Source organism: Neovison vison, chromosome 4, assembly GCF_020171115.1.
Source record: "Neovison vison isolate M4711 chromosome 4, ASM_NN_V1, whole genome shotgun sequence".
In the NCBI taxonomy this organism is placed as follows: Eukaryota; Metazoa; Chordata; class Mammalia; order Carnivora; family Mustelidae; genus Neogale; species Neogale vison.
Genome location: NC_058094.1, coordinates 217,462,328 through 217,487,388, shown reverse-complemented (window position 1 = coordinate 217,487,388; position 25,061 = coordinate 217,462,328). Strand labels below are relative to the sequence as shown.

The following is a 25,061-nucleotide window of genomic DNA, read 5'->3' as shown; positions in this document are numbered from 1 at the left end:
CTGTAAAAAGTCTCGATTTTTTTAAAAAAAAAATATTTATTTATTTATTTATTTGACAGACAGAGATCACAAGTAGGCAGAGAGGCAGGCAGAGAGAGAGGAGGAAGCAGGCTCCTTGCTGAGCAGGACCCTGGGATCATGACCTGAGCCAAAGGCAGAGGCTTTAACCCACTGAGCCACCCAAGTGCCCCAAAAGTCTCAATGTTTTAAGGACTGTGTTTACTCTTTTGCTGCAGATGGTGAAGTATGGGTCCACTTTCATTCTTACACAGATGAATTAACCAGTTTTGCCAAAATTGCTTTTTTAAAAACATACTTATTTAAAAAAATTAAAATTGTGATAATATACACATAACAGAATTTGCCATCCTAACTATCTTTAAGGGTAGGTACACTGTGGTGGCTTTACATTCACATCGTTGTGCGGCCATCCCCAACATCCATTGCCAGCAGTTATTTTAAACCTGTCAAAATTGAGCCAAATTTGGCAAACTCTTAACACCTTTTATAGCTTATTTTCAGACCCATGTACCAAATATCACTTGTTTAAGTAGGCCATCTCTTCTCCATGTATTTCCAGGGCCACCTGTGACAGGTGCGGAATTAGCAAATACACCCAGGTCTGTTTCTGGTCTCTTCTCTTCCATTGGTCTGTCTGTCTGTGTGTCACACTGTCTTACCTAGTGGAGCTTTAGAGTGTGTGTTGGCATCTGATAAGCCAGTCTCCCATCTTGTCTGTCTTTGAGCTCCCTGGGCTCTTGGTCTTTTGCTCCTCCTTAGAAATTTCTAAATCTTACTGGTTTATCTCTGTTGCAATTTTTGAAATTGAAATTACATTGACTGTTGTCAGTCCTAGGAGAACTGACAACCTAATGGTGCTGAGATTTTTCTGTTCATATACATGATAGCAGCTGATTTATTTAAATATTTTAAAATGTCTTTCAGTAGTTCTGTAATTTCTCCATTAAGGTCTTAGGTATCTTTTGTTAGAGAATTACTTTTTTTTTTCCAGTTGTATTGAGATAGAATTGACATACAACAGTGTAGAAGTGTAAGGTGGGCAGCACAAGGACTTGACAGATGTATACATTGTATGACGACCCCCACAATAAGTTCAGTTAACCGCCCTCCCTTTATACAGTTACAAAAACAATTTTTTCCCTTATGATATAATGAGAACTTGTAGAATTTATTCTTTTAGCAACTTTTAAATATACCATAAAACGGGGTGCCTGGGTGGCTCAGTGGGTTAAAGCCTCTGCCTTCAGCTCAGGTCATGATTCCAGGATCCTGGGATGGAGCCCTGCTCGGCAGGCAGCCTGCTTCCCCACCCCCACCTCTGCCTGCCTCTCTGCCTACTTGTGATTTCTGTCTGTCAAATAAATAAATAAATCTTTAAAAATATATATACACCATAAAACATTGTTAACTTTTGTACATTGTACATTGCATCCCCAGTAAAAAAAAAAAAATTGTCTCTCTCTGCTGATGCACAGAAATGCAGTTGACTTTTTTGTCAGCTATTACATCTTGCAACTTTACTAAAATATCTGAACTCAGAAGACTCTACTGATAATTTGAATTATCTGTAATTCAAAGTTGTCTTTGTATTCTATCTAGAAGTTAGTATCTGTGAATAGTATTTTTTTTAAAAGATTTTACGAGGGAGAGGGAGAAGCTGACTCCCTAATGAGCAAGAAGTCCAGTGTGGGGTTCCATCCTACACCCTGGGATCATGACTTGAGCCAAAGGCAGAAGCTTAACTGACCGAGCCACCCAGGAACCCCTGTGAATAGCGTTTTAATTTCCTCCTTTTTTATACTTACGCATGTTACTTCTTTTTATTGCCTTATTGCCTGATTGTAATGGCTAGGACCTCCAGTGCATGCTGAATGTAAGTGGTGATTAGCTGGAATATTGTTTTTTTCTTCTTCTTTCCCTTGATTTTAAGCGGAGTAATTATTAAATGTTTCACCTTAAGCGTGATTGAATATTTGGAATCTTTGACTTGGAATCTTTGACTTGCTAACAAATCCTAATTTTATTCCTAGTATGCTAAGAGGGTTTTTTGTTTTTTTTCAAGATTTTATTTATTTGAGGGGCGCCTGGGTGACTCAGTTGGTTAAGTGACTGCTTTCGACTCAGGTCATGATCCTGGAGTCCTGGGATTGAGTCCCACATCGGGCTCCCTGCTCAGCAGGCAGTCTGCTTCTCCCTCTGACCGTCTCCCCTCTCATGCCCATTCTCTCACTCTCAAGTAAATAAATAAAATCTTTTAAAAAAAGATCTTATTTATTTGAGAGAGAGAAAGAGAGAGTACAGGGAAAGGGAGGGGCAGACTCCCTGGCTCAGGTCTTGATCCCAGGACCCTGAGATCATGACGTGAGCCGAAGCATACACTTAATTAACTGAGCCACCCAGACACCTCTAGGAGGTTTTTAAAAAATTGTGTATAAAAATGTAATTTTATTGAGTGCTTTTTCTGTATCAAGAGTCCATGCTTTGTTCTCCTTTATTTGCTAATGCAGTTAATGACATTGATTTTCTGGTAAGTCCTCCATATTTCTAGGCTTAAGTCATAGTTGTGCATGCAGTTCTCTCTCGCTCGCTCTCTGACACACACACACACACACACACACACACTGCTGAATTTGGATGGCCAGTACTTAATTTAAGATTTTTGCATCCATGTTTGAGTGAGATTGGTCTATAATTTTTTGATATTATCTTGATCTGGTTTTTATCTTAGGAAATATCTAACCTCATAAAGATGAGATTGGGATGGTTTCTTTTTCTGTTCTCTGAAAACACTCATGTACTGTTAGAATTGCTTTTTCCTGAATAATTAACCGTGTGTCTAAAGAATATCGAGGTGTAATGTTTAATTTATGGGAAGATTTTTTTAAATAGCAATAATCGCGCCTCGGATAAACCTCATTGGCTACGATACTGCCACTGCGCAAAGCTGGGAAGATTTTTTTAAAGATTTTATTTATTTGAAGGGTCAGTTTCTACTGCCCAGTTTCTTATAATTGTTAGAGGATCAGTCAGGTTTTCTATTTTTCTTGAGTCAGTTTTGGTAAATTTATTATATTTTTCAGGAGTTTGTTCATTTTATTTGTTGTCAAACTAATTGTTGTAAAGTTGCTTATAATATCCCTTTTCATATCTATGGCATCTTTCATTTTTTACCGTCTGTATTTCTAATATTCTCCTTTTTTCTTGATCATTCTTGCAGAGACTAATTTTATTTTCAGAGAATATTAATTTCATTATCATTTTTTTTTTTATAAGAATTGACTGTCCTCCCCTCTTCCCACTTGGAACCTTCCCCCCGCCCTACAGTGTGACACTGTTATATTTTAAGTTCACATCTATCAGCTGAGCATCTAGAAGACCACAGGTAGAACCCGAGTGTTCATTTGGCTGGTGGAGAATTCCATTTACCTCTCATGTTCTTTTGCAGGATCCTGTGTGCTGAGTCAGCCAGCAACTTTCACTTTGATTGTCTAGACTTTGAGTCCATGATGTTTGGCGCGGCCCCCGCCCGCCGCCTCTCCACGGCCTCCTCGGTTACTAAACCTCCACACTTCATCCTCACCACTGACTGGGTTTGGTACTGGACTGATGAGTTTGGTTCTTGGCAGGAATATGGACAACAAGTAAGTGTCACAGAAAGAGGGCAAGTATTTTCCCCCAAGCGTCAGTGATGGAGGAGCCGTTCCCAGACATGAACATGAGGGTTGTCCTGGAGAGTCCTCAACAGAGGCAAAGATGCCCATATCCCCCTATGACTCTTGCTTTGGGGGAATTAGGGCAAAACTAGTTAGTTGTTCTTTGTAGGAGGTTCTGTCTTTGAATGTTTAGGTATCTGTTGACTTCATGAGAACTGAATGACTATAGATTTTAATGAGTTGACATTTCTTCATTGGTTTTGTTAAATGGGGTAGAGAGATGCCTCTCCAACTGTCGAACAGGTAACTCCAGAGCAAGTGCTTGTGTGTATAGGAGAGTGTGGGTAGCTGCACAGTATACTGGAAGGCTTTTCAGAGGTGGCCTTCTGCCTTCTCTGTAGCAGCAACTTCACAGAATGTGGGCAAGTGTAAGAAAATGGATTCATTTCAGGTATTGATTTGGAATCTGGATCTAATAACTGCTGCTGCCAGTTATTTGAAGATGTTCATGGCTGAATCAGATTGAGTCCCCTGGTCACTTGTAGAGGTACAAGGATAGGAAGGTCATTACATCTATATGGATAGCTTTCCAAAATGAATTTTGGGATTGTGGTCTGATAGACACTTATGTTCTTCCAGGTTATAAAAGGCTATATTAAAGCTTGAGTTTCTTGTTCTTACCTGCACCTGGAATGTCGTCTTCTCTGGGAACACTGTAATGAGGGCTGCGTGAGCACAGGGAGGTTGGTCTGTCTTGTGCCTCCAGTGTGCCCCTGTGTGGAGAATAGTACCTATACCTAGCAGGTCCTCAGGGCAGAGACATTGCCTGGCTGAAGGACAGAGGAATTGCTGTCCTCTGGCCTATTGGACATGGTCACGATCATCAGGGGCCTCACTTCAGCCTTCATCTGCTTCCCCTCTGTGTCCTCAAGTGCCAGCCTTTCCTTGGTGGCTGTTCTGTCTGCCCTCTTTCCCACCTACCTGCCCCTCTTGAGCATCCTGGGGCTTTTTCCACCTTCCTTGCCATGCAGATTTGCTCAAGGAGGCTCCCCGCCATTGCTCTTGGTTTGGTCAGGAGCAGGAGCGGGGAGGCCGTGCCTGGCGTGGAGGAGCAGGAGAGAATGAGGGGCTGGTCATGCTCCCTGAATGGAGCTTACCTGGTAGCATCAGGGGGGACCCTGTGGCAGGTGAGAAACTTAGCTAATGCAACAACCTCTCACCTTTTGTTTTGTGATTTGTCCGCTTTCTTGGGGAGCTGAGTGGGATGACATTAGACCCTGGTGACACCCTATGCGAAAGTATTTTTCCTTAGGTGACTTTGCAAACTGGATTGTCATGACTTCAGGGAGTAGGGGCCTTTCTCCTCCAAACACCCCCTACTTAGGCTTTTCCCTTATTCTTTTCTATGCAGCTACTTTCTTGCAGTATAGGCGGAGTGTATGACCTCATTCAGGACATGAAAATCTCTGGCAATGACCTGTATTTGGGTATCATTGATATATTGCACGGTGCTGGGGTACAGATGCACGTGTGTGAGTTCAGTGGCTTTTGGTTGTGTGCTCTCATTTGGTACTATCAGCTGGATCCTCTCCTAGGGTGGCCTGTCCATTCTAGCTCTTCTTTTACCCACACACTCCTGGAGTCTCTGCGTATGTGGATTTCTTTCTTATTTTTCTGCGAATTGACAGTTTAGGACCATTTCCTTTTGATTCAGGGAAACTAGGTTCTCTTCTGCCTGATTTCAGGATGTACAGCCCAATTTCAGGTCCACATTGCCTCCACTATATTAATTTCTGGAGGCTACCACAGACTGGGTGGCTTAGAACAACAGTGATGTATTGTCTCACAGCTGGATGCTGGAAATCAAAACCAAGGTGTCAGCAGGGTCATGTTCCTTTGAAACTTGTTAGGAATCATACCTGCTCTTCCTAGCTTTTGGTGGCTTCCCTGGCTTGTCGGTGCCTCAGTCCAGGCTCTGCCTCGTTGTCCTGTGGCCTTCTCCCTGAGTCTGCACGTGACCGTTCTCTTATAAGGGCATAGGTTGTGTGGTTTAGGAGCCCATCCTATTCTAGCATGATCTCATCTTAACTAATTACAGGGTAATAACCGTGTTTCCAAATAAGGTCAAGTTTCGAGGTACTAGGTTTAAGACTTCAGCTTATCTTTTTTGGCAAACAGTGTGTCACAATTCAATTCATAACGTAATCTTGGGTTTAAAGGTATTACTGTTCTTAGCCCACTGAATTTTCCTATGTTGACCTTGACGTCCCTGAGGTGTTGGGCTCCAGGATGCCTTAACCTGACCTGTATCCTCTTTGGATCATTCTCAGTAGGCTTCTCATGTCGATTGACATTTTGCATTTTTTCCCCCTTTCCTGTGATCCTCTTTACCTTGCTATAAAACCTCTACTGTTGTCCTCACCCTTTTGTACCTGAACAATGCATCCATCTCTACTTGAAAGGCAAGACCCTCGTTTATTCCCCTACTTGCCAGGATCTGACTTCTGTTCCTGTTACTTGTTCATCTAGTCACTTTTTTAAAAAAAGATTTTATTTATTTATTTGAGAGAGAATGAGAGAGGGAGAGAGAGAGCGTGCGGAGCACAAGAAGGGGAAGGTCAGAGGGAGAAGAAGACTCCCTGCCTAAAGCGGGATTCAACTCCAGGATCATGACCTGAGCCAAAGGCAGGAGGTGGAACACTGCCAGGCACAGCCCTCACAGTGCTGTGGACACTGCAAATGGTCAAGGGCCCAGGTGCCAAATCTGGTGGCATTTCCAGCCTTGGCCCACTCCCTCCTCAGTCTCCTGGATGCCTTGTTCCTCCTCTGTCTCCTTCATGGGCTGTTTCTTTCTGCTCCCCTTCATGAATTTTGTGGGGAGGGTCCCCAGGGTTCAGCCCATGCCTGATGTTCTTCTGACATTAGTGGCCACCTTAAGTGATCTCTGCACCTCTGTCTCCAGACCAGATTCCTCTTCAAACTTCAGACGGGCATATCTAGAAACCGGCCCAATATTTCTGTGGCACCTTTGCATTTGGTTCCAGGCACTGTGCTGTGTGCTCTGCAGGCCTTCTTTTAATGATTCTTCCAGCCTGTTGAGGATGGGACAGCACTCTTGTCTCGTGTTAGGGACGTGACTTAAGTTTGTTCCTGTTTCTGTCCTGTTGAGATCACTGAAGTTCAGAGGGGCCAAAATTCAAACTCAGTCCATCCCCAAATCTTAGATGTCCTATAGGTAATTGGAGAGAAGGTGTGGGATCAAAATGGGTAATGCATTTTGATAGAGAGGTTCCGTGGGCTCAGGAAAGAACACAGAGAGGGACTAAGCTCTGAAGGGTGCAAGAACGGGCAGAGAAGAGGCAGCCATGCTCAGCCCATCCCTCCAAGTGGATCGAAGAATTCAGTGTTGACGTTCACCCTCATTCAAATGGTTGTGTCATCCATTAGGAGTAAATTGACAGCTGCTGTCTTCTGTCGCAGCCGTCCACTTACCTGCTTAGCAGGACCTGCATTTACTATTTTCCCAGGCAGCTTTTAGGAGGCATTCGTGTTGGCTTCTATGCTGTGTCTCCCTCTCCTGCCACACCCCTGCTTGCTGGCTTCTCTATCCCCACTTCCCTGCCTCCCCCATGACACAGATACCCACCGCAGGCATGTCTGCAGTGTGGTGTGGATCGCGCCCAGCAGCTTTCTTCATCATCGTAGCTTTTTGCCTTCATGGAGTATCTGTCTGGCTTTCCCTGTAGGGCTTGGAGCACCCCGTGACCACTGTCAGCAGCAGCGATTTGGAGAAGGCCTACCTGGCGTACTGTGCCCCGGGCTCTGACGCCCAGGCAGCCGTCCTGAAGTTCCAGGCCGGAAAGCACAAATACGAGTTAGACTTCAAAGGTACGTCTTGACCTGTTGCCTTCACCCAGCAGGGTTTGGCCACCTGTTGGCCCAGCCTTTCCCTCCTTTACCCTGGAGAAGTTCCATGTATACACTGAGGGCCAGGAAAGAAAAGGAGAGGGGGTCCCTGCTCCTGAAGTGCTGTCCATGTGGAAGGGGAGTCAGGCCTGTGACAGATGGTGGCAGCCCCGGGGCAGGTGGAGGAACAGCTGCCGGGGAGAGGGAGGTGAAGGGAGAGGAGCCTGAGGAAGGACGTGAGCCCGAAGTGCGGAGAACAGGCAGGGGCCGCTTTTGTGCAGTGCTGGTGGTCCTGTAGGCCATGGACGAGGCTCTGTGGTCCCAGGGTTAACCTTGGTCCCTGGCTGGTGTCAGCCATTCTGCTCTGCGCTGGGCCCTGTCCTCCCCGGCCTGGTGGCTCCCCATCATCCTCTCAGCACCTGCGGCTCAGGTGGGCTGCAGACTGAGCAATGCTAGACGTGCACTTTCCTTAAAAGTTACTGGAAGCGGATTGTCCTGCGCCCATAGTGTCCTGACACTGAACTTTAAGTGACTCGTCCTGGCTGCCTTTGCAGACAGACAGAAACAGGCCAAATACCCTTTGGCCAGTTCATGTAGTGACTGATTTTGGAGGATTTTTTTTTTCATTTTAGTTTTTTCTGTGGCTTCTCTTAAGACATTTCCTCATGGTTTTATCAGCCCAGCTCTATTTAACTCAGTGTTGCCTTACCTTTTAAATTCTGAGTCCTTCTGAATGTTCAGCACCTTTTGAGGGAATTTACTGGGACTTCCTTTAAATACAATTTGCTGTTTTTTCTGTTTTGTGGACCTTCTACTATATGGAGGGCAGCAGAGTGCGTGCACTGAATTATCCTGAATTATCAGTGCGTGCACTGAATTATCCTAAAACCACGCAACCTGCTCGCTGTGGTTTTGTAGTGCTTGTTTTCTTGGTGAGGGTGGAACCGCTGCCCCTCAGTGTGTGCCCTTGCAGAGAACACAGAAGTGTGTTCTCTGCAGGGAGAGCGGCTCACCTGGCCTCAGCATCTGCTGGGGACCAGCAGCCGTAGGTCAAGTCTGGTTTCTGGTCCACAGTCTGATACAAATGCACGAAAGGGGCAGTGAGTTACATGAGGATCAAGTCCTTGCAACTAGCACCCATCTGAAGGCCGCTGGCAACTGTTTGAAACTCTCCTTTTAAGTATCTGGAAAATGTCAGAGCCAGAAATGTCAGATGCGACCTTTACCATTCTCAGCCTGGGCTGCGGAATCCCCAGGGGACAGAACCGAGAATCAGGGTAAGGGTGGAAAAGAGCACACACATGCGGTTTTCTGTAAACTGCAGGAAAAAGTGTGTTCATGCCACACTGACCCAGTCTCACGTGGATAGGCACAATTTGTTTTGTTGGTGGTGGATCACAGCAGCAACAGAAGTAGTTTGAGGGGAGTTAGGTTCCCGTCTCACAGCAAGGTGTTGTGAAATCAAGTCTCAGACCCAAGTCAGCCAGACATGTTTATGAACGAAATATTACTAGGAAACAAGTACAGTTAAGAAACACACACAACAGGTCCAATGATTGGTTCTGTAGGATTGAGGAAGACTAGTGCTGTCATTTTAGGGACTCTTGTCACAAGCTTTGCTCAAGGCCACTGCCAGTGCCCAGATTCCAGAGGGAGAACTGTGATATCTATTAGCTACGATCAGATGGGCAGAATCCCCAAGGTCACGCTTGTTTAGGGACTTAGCCTAGTGTATTCCTTGTAGGGGTAACAAAGGAAAAAACTCACTTTTTCCCATCCACAGAAGGGTAGGGAGTGGGTCTCAAATATAGTTATTCTGCATGTCTTGAGTAGTTTTACCAGTGAAAGACCATTTGAGACTTACGATGATGTCAGTCAAGAGGCCAATAAAAACCCAAGTAAGTGTGCTAAGTATTGATGGGAGGTGAGGGGTGGACAACAGTAGGGCTTGTGGTAGCCATGTCTGGTGCCTGGGCTCCTGATTAGAAGGTGGGGGACCCCTGCGAGTTCTGATCTTGATGACCACCTGGGCGACAGCATGAGGGACTTCCACCTCAGTGACCAGACAGTGTGTGCTCAAATGCAGTAACATAAGTTACAGACACCTACAAATTAATGTTAAAATGGTTTTTTAAATGAAAAAGAAAAAACTGGTTTTGTACTCTTAAGTGCAGAAAGTAAGATGTGACAGGGTTTTCCTGGTGGCAAGCGACATGTAATCTAGCTCATAGGTGTTTGTGATTTTTCAACTTGAAGATCAGTGTCTCCTTCATCCCCTCAGGATGAACCTGAGGATCATGGGGGTGGGTGGTGGGCAAGGATTTTGTTTATTAAAGATGGTACAGGTTTAAAAAGGTTGAGAAATACTGCTGTGGAGTCAGTTTAGTCAAATTAAAAAAAGTTATAAGAGTAAAATTAGTGTATTAACTCTAAATCCCCCTGGCTCAAAATGTGGTAATTTGGTCTCAGGCTGGGCTGAAGCTTTTTTAATATCCAAGTTGGGAAAAATTGCTAAGCAAAATAATGGTTTAAACAAGATTGGAAGGAACAATATAAAAGTGCTCATGTATAATTGATATGTCAATTACTCATCATTCATGTGTTCATTAAACCCAGTCTCCTAAGGATACCTATTTTCTTTTATGAATATTTGAAATGTGAAAATTGCCTTGTTTTTTAACAGACTGACTCTAGGCTTTACACATTAGGATTAGTTTTCCAAACCATTTAGTTTGTATTTATAAAACATTGCCATTCTATGTGTGTGTATATATATGCATTTGGTGTTTTTTTTCTTCTTCTTCAGTGTTTGTTCAGAAAAACCTGGTCTATGGCACAGTCAGAAAGGTTTGCCGGCGACCCAGATACGTGTCCCCGCAGGAGGTGAAGGTGAAGCAAGCCTGGTAGGTGGCATGAGAACTGGGGGGCCGTGCTCTGCTGCACGTCCAGGAAGCCTCCCCGGGCTGGCATAATGCAGTAAGAGGGTGTGTTGGCTTGTGTCACTGAATGTGCCAGTGCTCTGTCTCTGAGTGCCCAGGCCCGCCCCCCAGGCAGGACCTTCGTACTTTCCTTCACTTAATACTATAGTGCTGGTATTAATATCCATGTTCCAGAAAAGGTCTGAGAATTCATGAAACTGGAAAACCAGGATACACTTAGCACATTTCAGAGAGAGAAGTATTAGCATGGATTATATGATGATAAATAAAATTCAGGTGTATAGAAATATGTCAGAGTATTTTTCTAATTGTGTGGTAGACTAATTAACTTTTAGTTAATAAAGCATTAAGGTGCCAAACGAAGTACAACATGAAATAAAGGGAAAAAAAGACCTAAGACACTGGAAAAAATTGTATAATTAGATTTTTTTAAAAGAAAGATTGATTTATTTGAGAGAGAGAGAGAGTGTGTATGCACGCGCATGCATGGGTGCACGCAGAGGTGGGGAAGGGCAGAGGGAGAGAATCTCAGGTCGACTCCGCGCTGAGCACAGAGCCCAATGTGGGGCTTGATCCCACAACCCTGAGACCGTGACCTAAGCTGAAATCAAGAGTAGGACACTTAACCGACTGAGCCACCTAGGCGCATGCCATATAATTAGATATTTTAACTCTAAGTGTGCGAGTGGTGTTCCTGATTCGTAGGGTATTCTTGTGCAGATTTTTCCAGAAACCAAAAAACTTACTCCTGACTTTAGACTAATTTAGAGAATGGTTAGGGAAGAGTAATAATCTCACTTCTCATAATTTCTGTCTGTCTCCATCTTCAAGTGATTGTATATTTTGTTTTTTAACTTGGAAGGGATCTTTTTAGTAGCTCTTAGGGTTTTTCTGTTTGTTTTTGGAGTCTGATTTTGTTATTGGTAGTGAGGTGGGGTATTGGCTTCTGACAAAGCACGTGGCTTTTTGTTCTCCAGTCGCATCACATGTGAATGCCAGCTTCGGTGCCATCACCTGTGGCAGTGTGACTGCTGGTGTCCGTGTGCCAGAGGCTGGGAAAGGCTTGGGGCCACAGTGTCATCTTTTGGGTAGAAGATTTGTGATTCAGAATTACAGGCTGCTTATTGTGCTCTGCAAGCCGGTTAGCTGGCTCATCAGTTTGTATTTTTCAGTTGAATAGTTGAATCATAGATCTGAGTGTTTGAAGATGTTGAAGTGATAGAAAAATAATGGAATTATATACCAATAAGAAAACCATGTGTTTCATGGTTTTATGTACTTGCATATCATGGGATACCAAAAACCTGAAAATGGCTGCAGCCGCTGGTCTCTCAGCGGCCGCTTAGTCTCTTCTTCCTCGGGGCGGGTTCCCTTTTGAGTTCCAGAAGCCACTAGGGCCTTCTAAGCATTTAGGAGCAGGAGAGGGCCCTCCTGCAGCTGATGGGGCATATTTAAGAGCTTGGCTCTACCCAGACCCCCACTGAACCAGTAGTTTTAGGCTGGGTGCAGATGTCCTGGGATTAGAGCTGGGAGAAGGGTTCTTTCTCTCCAATCCACATGGCCACCTGCAGGAGAGTGGCTGGATGGCAGCAGGTACCACAGCACCTGGTACATGGGCTGTGGCACAGCCCAAGCTGGGACTTCAGCCAGTGTTGTCCTCAGCCAGCTGCACCTTCCTTTAACCAGAGAAACCGGGCTTATTTCTGTTTCATGGTGAACCAAATAGTTTTTCTCTGCTGGCTCTTCTGGGGTCTTGCAGATGGACCTCAGTAGTTGTATTTGTGGACCATGGTCATTTAAAGAAGAGTTTGATACAAACTAGAGAGAAAAGGTATTATCAGTCCAAGAAAAGGGTATACTCAGTAGTCAGTGTCTTCCTGTTGTCTCCAGCGTTTCCACAGTGAGTCGCCATTTGCATACATTTCTGATTTATCTTTATTATCTTTCTTTCTGCAAAAATGAGCAAATGTGTATAGAGAAAAGTATTTTCTGATTTCACTTTTCTTGCACCAAACTAGAGGCAGCATTCTGTATGTACTGTTCTGTACCTTTTCTTTTCCCTTTCAGGACACTGAAGTCTTCTGAAATCTGTCTTCGTGGCTCTCCATCACTTGTGCATACCCTAATTTATTTAATCTGTCCCCTTTGGAGGGATGTTTTTGCATTGTTTCAGATCTTTTGTTGTTACAAGGGTAACACTATGGTGGATGATCTGGTGTACGTGAGGTTTCATGTTCAGGAAGGTTAATGTTCTGGAAGGTAAATGCAAATTCCTCTTAATGGGGTTGAACCATTATACACTTGGCCTCGAGGTGCTTGAGGTACTGCCTTGGCCTTGGCAACCAGTGAGTCATCAAGCTCTTGGACTTTTGCTGTTTTCTTGTGTGGCAAAGGGTGTTTCAGTGTATTTTAATTTGCGTTCTCTTATGAGTGAAGTTTAAAGTTTTTTTGCTAACTCTAACAGCCATTTGCCTTTCTTTTTCTGTGGGGAGTTTGTGTTTTTGTTCAATTTTTTGTCAGCCTTTTGGTGTTTGTTTGTTTGTTTTTGATACGGTAAGAGCCTTTTAGCTACTGGGGAGATTAGCACTCAGTTTCTTATACAAATCACAAACCTTTTCTCTTGATTTCTTAGTTGCCAGCTTTGTTTATAAAGTATTGTACCCAGGCAGAAATGTTTATTTTTTAGTAAAATGGATCCATCTCTCCTGTGTATTGCTTCTGGATTTAGAGTTTAGTTAACTGTGGCCGCTTCTACTTCTGGAAGTTATTTTTTATTTTTCCCCTAATCAAAGCCTACCTTAGATACAGTTTGGAAAAATCTTTCACCTTTCTGAGACTGGATGTTTTTTGTTATCACTACGTGGTCTTTAGAGGGCCACAGACACCACACATCAGAAATAAAAGCGATCATTTTGGTCAGATTCAGACTAAGATATGCCCAATTCAGGCAGGATCTTCCTAGTGCATAACCTGAGAGTCACGCAGTGAAGCCTGTGGCTCTTCCTGAGAACCCAAGTGACGGCTGCCAGCTGTTGGAACTCTAGTAAGCAAGTCTGCTCCCGCCTCTTTGGCCAGCTGGGACTCCTAGAGTGGGTTGCTTTCAGAAACAACTTCTCTGTTTACACGAATGACAGGGTCACAGAATATGATCTCCACATTCCAGAGTTTTAATACCACAGTTTGATGTGAAGTTTGAAATGGCATTTACACATCGGCTCTCTGGTTTAGTTCCTTACTGTCCTTATATCCTGCATAAAAATGTTTTATTCATGTGATTGAGTCCTATTTTTTCTTTTCTTGCTGCCTTATGGATATTTTTGGTCATTTCATTTTTTCCCCTCTTATTAGTTTGGAAGTTATGTACTATATTACTTTATTTTTATTTTTTAAAAGATTTTATTTATTTGACAGACAAAGATCACAAGTAGGTAGAGTGGCAGGCAGAGAGAGAGAGAGAGAGAGAGGCAGGCAGGAGAGAGAGAGAGAGAGAGGAGGAAGCAGGCTCCTTGCCGAGCCGAGCTGGGAGCTGGACATGGGGCTCAATCCCAGGACTCTGGGATCATGACCTGAGCCAAAGGCAGAGGCTTTAACCCACTGAGCCACCCAGGCGCCCCTACTTTACTTTTTTAATGGCCACACTAGAAATTATAACGTGTTCTTAGGTATGAGTTGGTCAGTATCTTTGTCTTCCTATCGACTAATGTAAGAACTTTCAAATACCTTATTCCATTAATTTCCTCTCTTGTTTTTTAACTTCATGAGTATTGTTACTTTATACAATGAATGTTTCATTAGATTTACTTATGTTTTACTGCTTTGTCTTTTCAAATTTTCTTAGATGAAGATCTGTTGGAAAATTGTATTTTTGTTTGCCTAACTACATCTTCATTTTGCCACCAGTCTTGAAAGATATTTTCACTGGCTCTAGCGTTTTGGGGTGTGGTGATTTTCTCCTGGAACACGGAAGAGTTCATTCCACTGTCACCTGGTTTCCATTGCTGCTGTTGCAAAATTGGTTGTTGGTCTAAGCAGAGCTCCTTTTCCAGACTCCCTCTTCTCTTCCTCTGACTGCTTTTCAGATTGTGTTGGTCTTGCTGTTCCGTGCTCTCACGCTGGTGTGGCAGGGCATGTGCTCTTATTTATCCTTTTGGAGATTCTTGGGGCTTTTTAGACCTCTCCTTTGTTCTCCTTAAAATAGCCGTCAGCCTTTCCTCTCCTCTCTTTTCAGAGCTTTGGTTGGGTTCTGACCAGATCCAGGCCTTCTCTCTCTCTTCTCCTTATCCCCGCTTCTCCTCCGTATCTCTCATCTCCTCCTGCTGGCTAACCGCCCTTCCTTTTTTGTTCAGCTTACTCCCTCTCCTCAGGCGGTCTCCCTTGCTCACAAGGCTGTCCTTGGAACTTCGCCTAGCAAGGAGTGTCTTTCCCTTCCAGAAGTTCTTTTCGTTCTTTTTAAAACCCTCCACATCTTTTTATAGTTCAGTTCCTTGCATATATTTTTAAAGTTTTTCTTTTATTTCTTTAAACACAGAAAAAAATAATTGTTCTGTTATAATCTTATAATCTTGCCTCATAATTTCAGCATCTTCAGTCTCCACGGTCTGTTTCTGGCTAATTTTTGCTTATGGGACCTTGGTTAGTTATTTTAAACTGTGCTGTTTTCCTAGGAGAGTTATTTGTGGGAGTTCTTTGAGGCTTAGGATGAAGGTACACATTTCATGCCAGTGGAAACAGAAGGTAGATCTATTGTAGAAAGAACAGATCATTCTGAAACGGAATCAGAAGGATTTGCTATTACAGTGACATAGTTCCTGTTCCTAGACCTGTTGGGTCACATGTCTTTTAGAACTCAGTCTTTGTTTATTTTTATTTTTTGGAAAGATGATAAGGTGCTTATGTTATGTGAAACCTGTAATTAAACATGCTAATATTGCAGCTGTATGAAATAAGCTTAGTCCCTTTAAATAGGATATTTACAGACCACAAATAGCCTCCTAGCAGTTTTAGTCAACTTTCTACTGTCAGAGGAGGATTTTTTTTTTTTTTTTTAATTTGAGAGAGAGTGTGAGCCCAAGTGTTGGGCAGCAGGGGGAAAGCAGACTCCCTACTGAGTGTGGAGCCTGACACAGGGCTCCGTCTCCCGACCTGAGCTGAAATCAAGGGGGATGCTCAACCGACAGCCAGCCAGGCAGTCCTGCCAAATGAGTTGTGACATACATTTTCTGTTTTTTAAAAAATGTTTTTGTATGCCAGTTACACCTCATTGAGGCCGCTTGAAAAAAGAGCTCTTTGAATTTTTAAATTGTGGATGAAAGTTTGTATGTGCTCCTTTGATCAGTTACTCTCTGCCTTCCATGCAAGCGTTGAGATACAGGTGAGAAATGGATCCCTCGTGCCTGACATTTTGGGGTTTGGCCGCGTGGGCAAAGATAGATGTGCTCCCATGTCATGGATAGTGTGCTTAGGGGCTTCCCCACCTCTACCTGCTCTTACCAAATGGTATGCTGAGACCCCAGACCGCTGGTACCTGTGAGTGGCAGCCACCAGTAGTAGATCTGCGTAAGACTAAACAAAATCTCAGTGTTTTTGTTTACATTTTGTAGCAGTGTCAAGTTTCAAGGCCCAAAGAGCATCCCAGACCATTGGGACCCCTCGGCCCTGCCAGACCCTGGCTTTAAGGTATGGGACTCACACTGCCTCGGGCCACGGAGGAGGGTGTTCTTAGACACAGTGAGTGAGCAGACTCCACCACTAAGGGAGCCGTCCGGCGAGGCTGGGGCAGGAGGCAGGAGCTGTGTATGGTTTTAGGTTCAGGTCTTAAGGGTTTTAAGGCTGGATGACCACCAGGAAGATGGTTGGGGCCCCAAGGGGAAAGGCTGTATTGTGGATGAAGGATGATGACCTGGAAATGTCTCAAAGGGCAGAAATAAGAGCTTAACAGCTGTTTAGCCAATAAGTATTAGTTTTACCAAGCAAGAAAAGAAAAAACCAGGGGAGGATTTGAGTGTGATGAGGGACATGTTGAGGGGAGTTGCTGTAGGAAGGCGCCAGATACCAGAAGACAGGGACACCAGTTCACATGGCTCATGTCGGGCCTTCCAGCTGATGAGAGCTACACTGAGTTCTATGGAGTACTCAGGCCATTGTCCATTACCGCCTTGTGTACGTGAGGCCCTCAGACTGCCCTCTGACGCTGGCGTCCTGCTGAGCACTGTGCTGACAGCTCTGTGTCTGTCTTCCTCTTATCGAGTTGCACACAGACCCCAGTATGCACACAGACCCCAGCAGCCCAGACACATGTGCGAAGGGCTGGGCGAGCTTGAGCGATAGTACTCAGCGTCACAGGGCCAGGCGACCAGATGAAGGGGAATAGGGAAGGTTTCACTGGGTCAGCACCTAAGTGATGGCTGATGCTTGTACAGACAGAAGTAGGGGAAGAACATACAGGTCGATGTAGCTGCATAGGGAAGGAGCCCAGGGCAGGGTGGAGGGCATGCATAGCCCCTGGGGAGCAGGAGGGAGGTCAGGCAGTGCTGTGGAGCGTTTGGTTGTGGTGTTGAGCTGTAGACCATGACAGGTATGGGAGCCCTTGACAGTCTGGTCTGGGGGGAGGGGCAGGCTGGTTCCCTACTTGGGGCAGAGGAGTTTGTGTCCTCCCATGGGATGGAAGCAAGGAAACCAGTCACAACTTCAGTTGCAGGAGATGCATGGACATTCAGACTGCACTCACCGTAGGGGAAGGCCGTGGTACAGAGCGATCGCCCAGGGATCCCTTAACAGGCTATCATCCGGCCAAGCCTCCAGGAGCAGGAACAGGGCGGCGGGTTAGTTGCAGGCTGAAAGTGCAGGAATTGATGGATCGTCACTGCAGACTTCAGCTGCCCTCGGTCAGGGCCCCTCCTGGCCCCTAGGGGGTGCTATTTCCCAGAGCAGGGTGCTAAGGGAGAGGTGGGCTCTGCTGGGAGGAGGCAGTAGCCAGGCACCATCCCTGCAAATCTCCTTGTGCTCCTGCGTTGATGTGTATTGTCTGCCGGCCTGACATCTTCCCTGGCACTTGTGGTGAGGAGGGCTCCTGCCATACACACCTGCTTTAATGGGGTCTGCCCCGCTCGGCCAAACGTGCGCATTCCATGCGTATTAACACCAGCTCTGGTCCTATAGACTATGTAGTCTGTGTGGGTACAGAGGAGGAGCGGGGATGTCCTGGGGACACCGAAAGTGGTGCCGACGTATCACGTGCCTGTCCTTCAGGAGGGTTCCACAGTGAACAGAAGGGAAGTGACCACAAACCGCAAACAGCCCACAGCTGGAGAGACTACACCTCTGGCCAAGGGAGAGTAGTGATCCCTGTCTGGGCTTGCTTGCAGTTCTAGCATTTTATAAGCAGCCTTGGGAAGGCACTGATCTATATACACTTCGAGGATAACAGAGAAAAAAAAATGTTTGCTCCCTGCAGAAGATTACCCTCAGTTCTTCATCAGACGAGTATCAAAAGGTCTGGAACCTGTTCAACCGTACGCTGCCTTTTTACTTTGTCCAGAAGATTGAGCGAGTCCAGAATCTGGCCCTCTGGGAAGTCTACCAGTGGTACGTGAAGGGCCCACTCTTGCTGGGCTGCTGACCATCCCCTCTAGTACATACACGGGAGGCTAGCTGCTTGTCAGACGTGTCCTGGGTTTCAGGGACAATCTGAGATGGCGGCCACTGCTTGCCCAGTACTGGGGGCATCAGGGACTGTGTCCCTGCTTTTCTCCTCATCTCTCCATCTTTATAGCTTAGTGCTGGCACATCCCTCGAGCTGAGGGAATTCAAGCTGCCCTAGTGACAACCAGCACTTGTGCTGGTGCCTTCTGCCTCCCCGCTGGAAGATCAGCGGGACCGGTCCGTGTAAGCCACCCACACGCAGAGGGAGATAGAGCTGTGTCCTGACAGCCGGGGATCTGCGCCTCATTTTTATGCTTGAGGACTAGCATGTTCTTGGGTGTTCAGTGACTTGTCCTTGTAGGGAGGAGATCTGCAGCAGGTTACCATGGCGGGCCTGGGGTCCTGCTGACCTGTCCCCAGAAGAGGGAGTTGGAGCAGTGTCATCTGTACTCTGGGACCAGTGATGAAATCGGGATAACGGGGGAGAGGGACGGCCCCCCACTGACCAGCATCCTCCAGCTTCCCAGCTTCCCTAGCTAAGCTCCGGAGGAAGCAAGGTAGTGGGGAAGAAGTGGGTCTGGTCTGCTTCAGGAGTTAAAGAAGCTGAAGAGGCCTTGAGCTGTGGAGCCAAAGGCTTCCTGTGGGCTTTGCACCCAGGTTGTGCTGTTCACCCTGGTCTCACGGGCCTGGACTCATGACGCTTCTAATAAAATGTGTTTTCTTGGGTCAAGTGGTCTACATTTGGCAGCAAGCACCCTCTGCCTCCTGTCTCATGATTCTAGGCAAAAAGGCCAGATGCAGAAGAGAAATGGAGGGAAGGTGGTCGATGAGCGGCAGCTCTTCCACGGCACCAGTGCGAATTTCGTTGATGCCATCTGCCAGCAGAACTTCGACTGGCGGGTCTGTGGTCTTCATGGTACTTCCTATGGCAAGGGTAAGGGCAAAAGTGGCCCCACCGGCAGAACCTGGCTTTCTTCCCAGGGCCTGGGAAACCCTTTTATTTATTTATTTATTTTTTGTATTTTTTAGAAAAATTTTTTTATAAACATATAATGTATTATTAGTCCCAGGGGTACAGGTCTGTGAATCACCAGGTTTACACACTTCACAGCACTCACCCTCCCCAATGTCCATAACCCCACCATCCTCTCCCGACCCCCCACCCCAGCAACCCTCAGTTTGGTTTGTAAGATTAAGAATCTCTTCTGGTTTGTCTCCCTCCCGATCCCATCTTGTTTCATTTATTCTTTTCCTACCCCTCAAACCCCCTACATTGCATCTCCACTTCCTCATATCAGGGAGATCATATGATAGTTGTCTTTCTCCGACTGACTTATTTTGCTAAGCCTAATACCCTCTAATTCCATCCATGTTGTTGCAAATGGCAAGATTTCATTTCTTTTAATGGCTGCATAGTATTCCACTGTGTGTGTGTGTGTGTGTGTGTGTGTGTGTGTGTGTGTGAGTACGACATCTTCTTTATCCATTCATTTGTTGATGGACATCTAGGTTCTTTCCGTAGTTCGACTATCGTGGACATTGCTCCTATAAACATTCGGGTGCACGTGCCCCTTAGGATCACTACGTTTGTATGTTTAGGGTAAATACCCAGTAGTGCAATTGCTGGGTCCTAGGGTAGCTCTATTTTCAACTTTTTGAGGAACCTCCATGCTGTTTTCCAGAGTGGTTGCACCAGCTTGCATTCCCACCAACAGTGTAGGAGGGTTCCCCTTTCTCCACATCCTTGCCAGCATCTGTCATTTCCTGACTTGTTCATTTAAGCCATTCTGACTGGTGTGAGGTGGTATTTCATTGTGGTTTTGATTTGTATTTCCCTAATGCTGAGTGATGTGGAGCATTTTTTCATGTGTCTGTTGGCCATCTGGATGTCTTCTTTGTAGAAATCTCTATTCATGTCCTCTGCCATTTCTTGATTGAATTATTTGTTTTTTGGGTGTTGAGTTTGCTAAGCTCTTTATAGATTTTGGACACTAGTCCTTTATCTGATATGTCGTTTGCAAATATCTTCTCCCATTCTGTCAGTTGTCTTTTGGTTTTGTTAACTGTTTTCTTTGCTGTGCAAAAGCTTTTGATCTTGATGAAGTCCCAATAGTTCACTTTTGCCCTTGCTTCCCTTGCCTTTGGCGATGTTCCCAGGAAGAAGTTGCTGCGGCTGAGGTCGAAGAGGTTGCTGCCTGTGTTCTCCTCAAGGATTTTGATGGATTCCTTTCTTACACTGAGGTCTTTCATCCATTTGGAGTCTATTTTTGTGTGTGGTGTAAGGAAATGGTCCAGTTTCATTTTTCTGCATGTGGCTGTCCAAGTTTCCCAACACCATTTGTTGAAGAGACTGTCTTTTTTCCATTGGATAGTCTTTCCTGCTTTGTCAAAGATTAGTTGACCATAGAGTTGAAGGTTTATTTCTGGGCTCTCTATTCTGTTCCATCGATCTATGTGTCTGTTTTTTGCCAGTACCGTGCTGTCTTGATGATGACAGTTTTGTAATAGAGCTTGAAGTCTGGAATTGTGATGCCACCAACTTTGGCTTTCTTTTTCAATATTCCTTTGGCTATTCGAGGTCTTTTCTGCTTCCATGTAAATTTTAGGATTATTTGTTCCATTTCTTTGAAAAATAAAAAAAGATGGGATTTTGATAGAGATTGCATTAAATATGTAGATTGCTTTAGGTAGCTAGACATTTTCACAGTATTTGTTCTTGGGAAACCCTTTTAAAGCAAATTGATAGAGGGCATGGGGGGACCAGTGTGAGTTGATGAGCGGGATCAAACTCCGTGAGTTATGGACCCCTGGCCCTCTAGGGGAGGGTGCCCAGCTGTTGGCACCCTTACTGTCCTCTGTGTGCAGCCAGGAGCCTCACCCAAGGTTCTAGCAGGAGCAGCCCTGCTCAGGCTGGGCTTTGTGTCCCTGTGGAGTGGAAGCTGTGGGCATGGTGAGCAGGAGTGGGGGGAGGGGAGCAGGTACCTTCCCAGCCCCGAGTCCGGCCCTGACTGTGCCTGCGTGATCCCTGGAATGGGAATCTGAACACTTCAAATAGGGCGGTGTATGCGTCATCCCAGCTAGAATGAGAGTTAGCTGTTTTTCTGTGTTATTTTCAAGCTTTATTTGGAAATAATTTTAAACTCACAGGGAAGCCTCAAGAATAGTATTTTAAAACCCCCTACATAAATTTTACCTAGATTCATCAGCTTTAACCTTTTGCCACATTGGCTTTATTTCTTTAGACCCACTTGCAAGTGGCATATGTCATGCCCTTTCCCCCTTGAGTGCCTCCTAAGAACAAGGATGTTCTTTGCTGTAACCATGACACGGTTGCTAAGTCGAAAATCTCATATGATGTGATGCTGTAGTCCGCAGCCCTCTTTGGACTCTGTCACTCCATCAATCAGCCTTAATCAGGTTTAGTTGTGGGCACAGGATGGATGGAAGCCGGTGGTGGGTCCTATTTCCAAATGTGTATGTGGCAGCCTTCAGTGCAGGTCCCATTCGACGAGCTTCAGAATTCTCTTTGCGGGGCTGTCAATGGCTACAGTTGTCCCTGTATGGGATCTTGCTCCCTTTCCACATCTACCCTATGAGGCTGGCGTGATGGCTGCATTTTAGAGGTGAGGGAGCTGAGGTTTGGGGGCTAAGTAGTGATGTGCCCAGGGGAACCTTCAGGATTTGAGGGACCGAGTCAGAACTTGAGTTTTCTGTCTGAGTTTAGTGAGACTCCCGATGCCCTTCACGAGGGAAGAGGCTAGAGAAATGTGAGAAGAGGGAGGCAGGGGTGTCGCCTGGCTGACAGGACCCCCAAGCACCCTCTTCCAGGCTGCGGGCTGCCTCCCGCCCCTGCCCCCCCCAGCTGAACCCGTGTGTGTCCTTGCAGGGAGCTACTTTGCCCGGGATGCCGCATACTCCCACCACTACAGCAAATCTGACACCAAGTCCCACACGATGTTCCTGGCCCGGGTGCTGGTGGGGGAGTTCATCCGAGGCAATGCCTCCTTCGTCCGTCCCCCAGCCAAGGAGGGCCTTGGCAATGTATTCTACGACAGCTGCGTGAACAGCATGTCCGATCCGTCCATCTTCGTGGTCTTCGAGAAGCACCAGGTCTACCCGGAGTACGTGATTCAGTATACCGGCTCCACCAAGCCCACGACTGGTGCCTCCGCCCTCTTCTCCTTGGCGTCTTTCTTTGGTGGCTGGCAATGAGCCTGCGAGGATGTTTTTAATGCCTTTCAGGTGTGGCTTCCTTGGAGTAGCTATTTGGGAAGGTGTTTTTTTTTTTTTAAACAAAAACTTTTAATGAACTGTTCATTTAATGTTGACTTCCTGATGAAGTTATATTCTTAATCTCTCACTGATAACGGTTTTCAGTTTTAAGCCACTTTTGGGGTCATTAGTAGATCATTAGTAGACTAACCAGAAGTGACTATAGGTGGGCCCGTTACTGCCTTTTACTAGTCTGTTAAAGTTTTATTATTTACACTCTCTGTTGACTCTGTGGCCGATGGGCACCAGGCACAGAGTTTCTAGATACTATTTTATGGATTGATTTTAAATTTAAGTTTCTGCAGTGAGTCATGGGGTTTTTCAGGGTCTCAGTGGCATCTTGTTTAATTTTTTGTCAAAATGATGCAGTAGCCATCAGTGCAGGAGGCCGTCACTGTCTGTTGCTCTGGTTCTAATCCAGGCACCTCTCCTTCCGGGCTTCTGGCCTTGGAGTTGGCCCATCCGTCACAGTGTTAGAGCAAGTGGCTACTGTGTGGCATCACTGGGGCCCCGTCAGCTTCCCTTTGTCCTGTGGGATCTGCATCACTCAGTGGAAGGTGACAGGGATGGGTGGCCGCCCCCAAGGACTCCCGGGGCTCTGCCCACGAAGGCCCATTCCCACATCTGAGCACACTGGACACCCTCCGAATGTGGGTTTTCTGTTCCTGTGAGATTTGAATACCTGAGCTACAAATGTCACAGTGGAGCATGGAAATAAAAGAATATTTATCTGAAGTGGGCAGCGACCAAAGCTCATTCTTCAGCGTCTATTTATCTAGCACCTGCTGGATACAGACACTTTTCTGGGTATCGGGATAGAACAGCCCCCAGTACTGGTCTTGGGGGCTGTGTGTGGACTTAACGCTAAAGCTGATGAACCTGAAGGTTCAGGACCTCTCACTCGATGGGGCTCCTTCCACAATCCTAAGAGGAGCCCTAACTACATGGCCCCATGGTCCTACATCTCCATTCAATTTACAGAAGTTATATACTTGTATTTTTTTTTCTTTCCCCCAACCGCTGTGAACTTCAAGTTCTGCAAAACCCAGACTGACTCCTGAGCAGAGTGTGTCGTGGATGTAGAGGGCTGGGTGCGTTTTGCCTCGCACACACAGCAGTTGATGGGAGTCCCTGCTGGGCGCTGGCTGGCTCTCAGAGGAGGGATGGGCAGGGCAGCTCCGTGTCATGATGTGGCCATCCCTGTTGGTCTCTGAGTTCAGTCCTCGGTAATGGGCTCCTCCTCTTCCCCTACACCTTTTCTGCCCATCCCCCACCATCCTAATATAGTGTGTCCACTCCGCCTGCTGCCTCCACTTCTGTCACTCTGTCCTCGAGTGCTCAGATCCAAGGCTGTTGAATTTTTCCATCTTTGGAACAGGGATAGACAGTACCTTGGAACATTACACAGGTCAAGGCACAGAAGAACTGAATTCTTTGGCCAGAAAAATGTAGCAACAGCAGTACTATGTTCCCCACCTGCCAGGCTAGTCAACGGGTTTACATGGTATGATTTTTTCAGAGCCCCCAAAATATTTCCTCCATACCCTGCCTGATCCTGAAATCTTACTCATTGCTTTTCGACTGAGTCCTGGTCCTACTCCAGTGTAGGTGGAGGGCCAGAGGGGGTCAGGGAGAAACATGAAGTCAGATACTTGCCAGCCAAGTCTTAAATGTGAGTGACCCCATGCTCATTAACCATCTCGCTGCTGGGAGCTGAGTGGTGGGCAGCAGGGATGGTCACCGGGAAGTGTGGGTGGGACGGATGGCTGGAGAAGCCTGGTGTGCGTGGTGGTCACATGCTCCAGAAAAGGCAGTTGAGCTATGAAGACTGCAGGGGCCCTGGATTTGCTCTCCTCTCAGAAAGCAACCTTGGACCTGAAATTTGAGGGAGGGACAGGGTCCATGTGACCTGTTTACGGTGGGACCCAGGGCAAGGGGGTGTGACTGACTTGTCATGAGGACCTGGTTGGGATTCAGCTAAAGGGTCCTATGGAGGGCCCAGTCTGTGCCAGCTCCTGCTCCGAGGTAGCTGGTGTCGCACACGGGTGGTGGGATTTCAGGGGAGCTCGGGATTGTGGGTTGAAACAGTCGAAGGGCTGAGTCCAGCAATTCTAGAAGATGAGGAGGCCCCACTGCTGTGTCTGAAGATGAGAAGCACCTGGACAGAGAAGGTGAGGGAAGCCAGTGGAGCTGACGCGCTGGGGGCGCCACACACAGACTGTGCTCTGAGGAGGGAGTCAGGTGCTCAGCTGGGCTCTTCTGCAGGATGACGCTGTGTGGTGGCCATAGAGGGTTAGGGGCTGGGAGACGGGCAGGCCGGTCAGGAAGGACAGATGGGTCACCAGGAAGTGGAACGTGTGGCCATACATGGCCAGACATCTTGAAGGAGCTGGGGCCCAGAGAGGAGGAGTGGAGAGGGCAAGGGTGCAGAGAGCGCGGCGTGAGGGGCTGGCCGGGCAGCATATAGGGCTGGGACCACGCCGGGGGAAGAGGTTGCCTTCCTGCCTCTGGGGAAGCCTGAAAGTGAGAAGAGGGCTCTCCAAGGAAGGACTTTGGGGGAAGCATGGGGTCTCCTGGGCTGGAGTAGGAGAGGACCCAATGACAGAGGCAGGATCCACATCCACGGATA

General features: G+C 46.4%; 1 protein-coding gene and 1 pseudogene across 1 annotated transcript in view; one reads left to right on the top strand and one right to left on the bottom strand.

Annotated features, from left to right (window-relative positions):
* PARP12 (poly(ADP-ribose) polymerase family member 12) overlaps nucleotides 1-23,167 on the top strand; it is a 40,849-nt gene extending 17,682 nt beyond the window's left edge. Inside the window, exons 6-12 of the mRNA XM_044246703.1 lie at nucleotides 3,467-3,662; nucleotides 7,421-7,562; nucleotides 10,387-10,483; nucleotides 16,120-16,195; nucleotides 17,973-18,103; nucleotides 18,943-19,094; nucleotides 22,047-23,167. Coding sequence (XP_044102638.1) covers nucleotides 3,467-3,662; nucleotides 7,421-7,562; nucleotides 10,387-10,483; nucleotides 16,120-16,195; nucleotides 17,973-18,103; nucleotides 18,943-19,094; nucleotides 22,047-22,372 — 1,120 coding nt within the window. The 3' untranslated portion in view covers nucleotides 22,373-23,167. The remainder of the gene's footprint in view (nucleotides 1-3,466; nucleotides 3,663-7,420; nucleotides 7,563-10,386; nucleotides 10,484-16,119; nucleotides 16,196-17,972; nucleotides 18,104-18,942; nucleotides 19,095-22,046) is intronic.
* LOC122905633 lies at nucleotides 2,807-2,967 on the bottom strand (annotated as a pseudogene).
* Nucleotides 23,168-25,061: the final 1,894 nt, after the last annotated feature.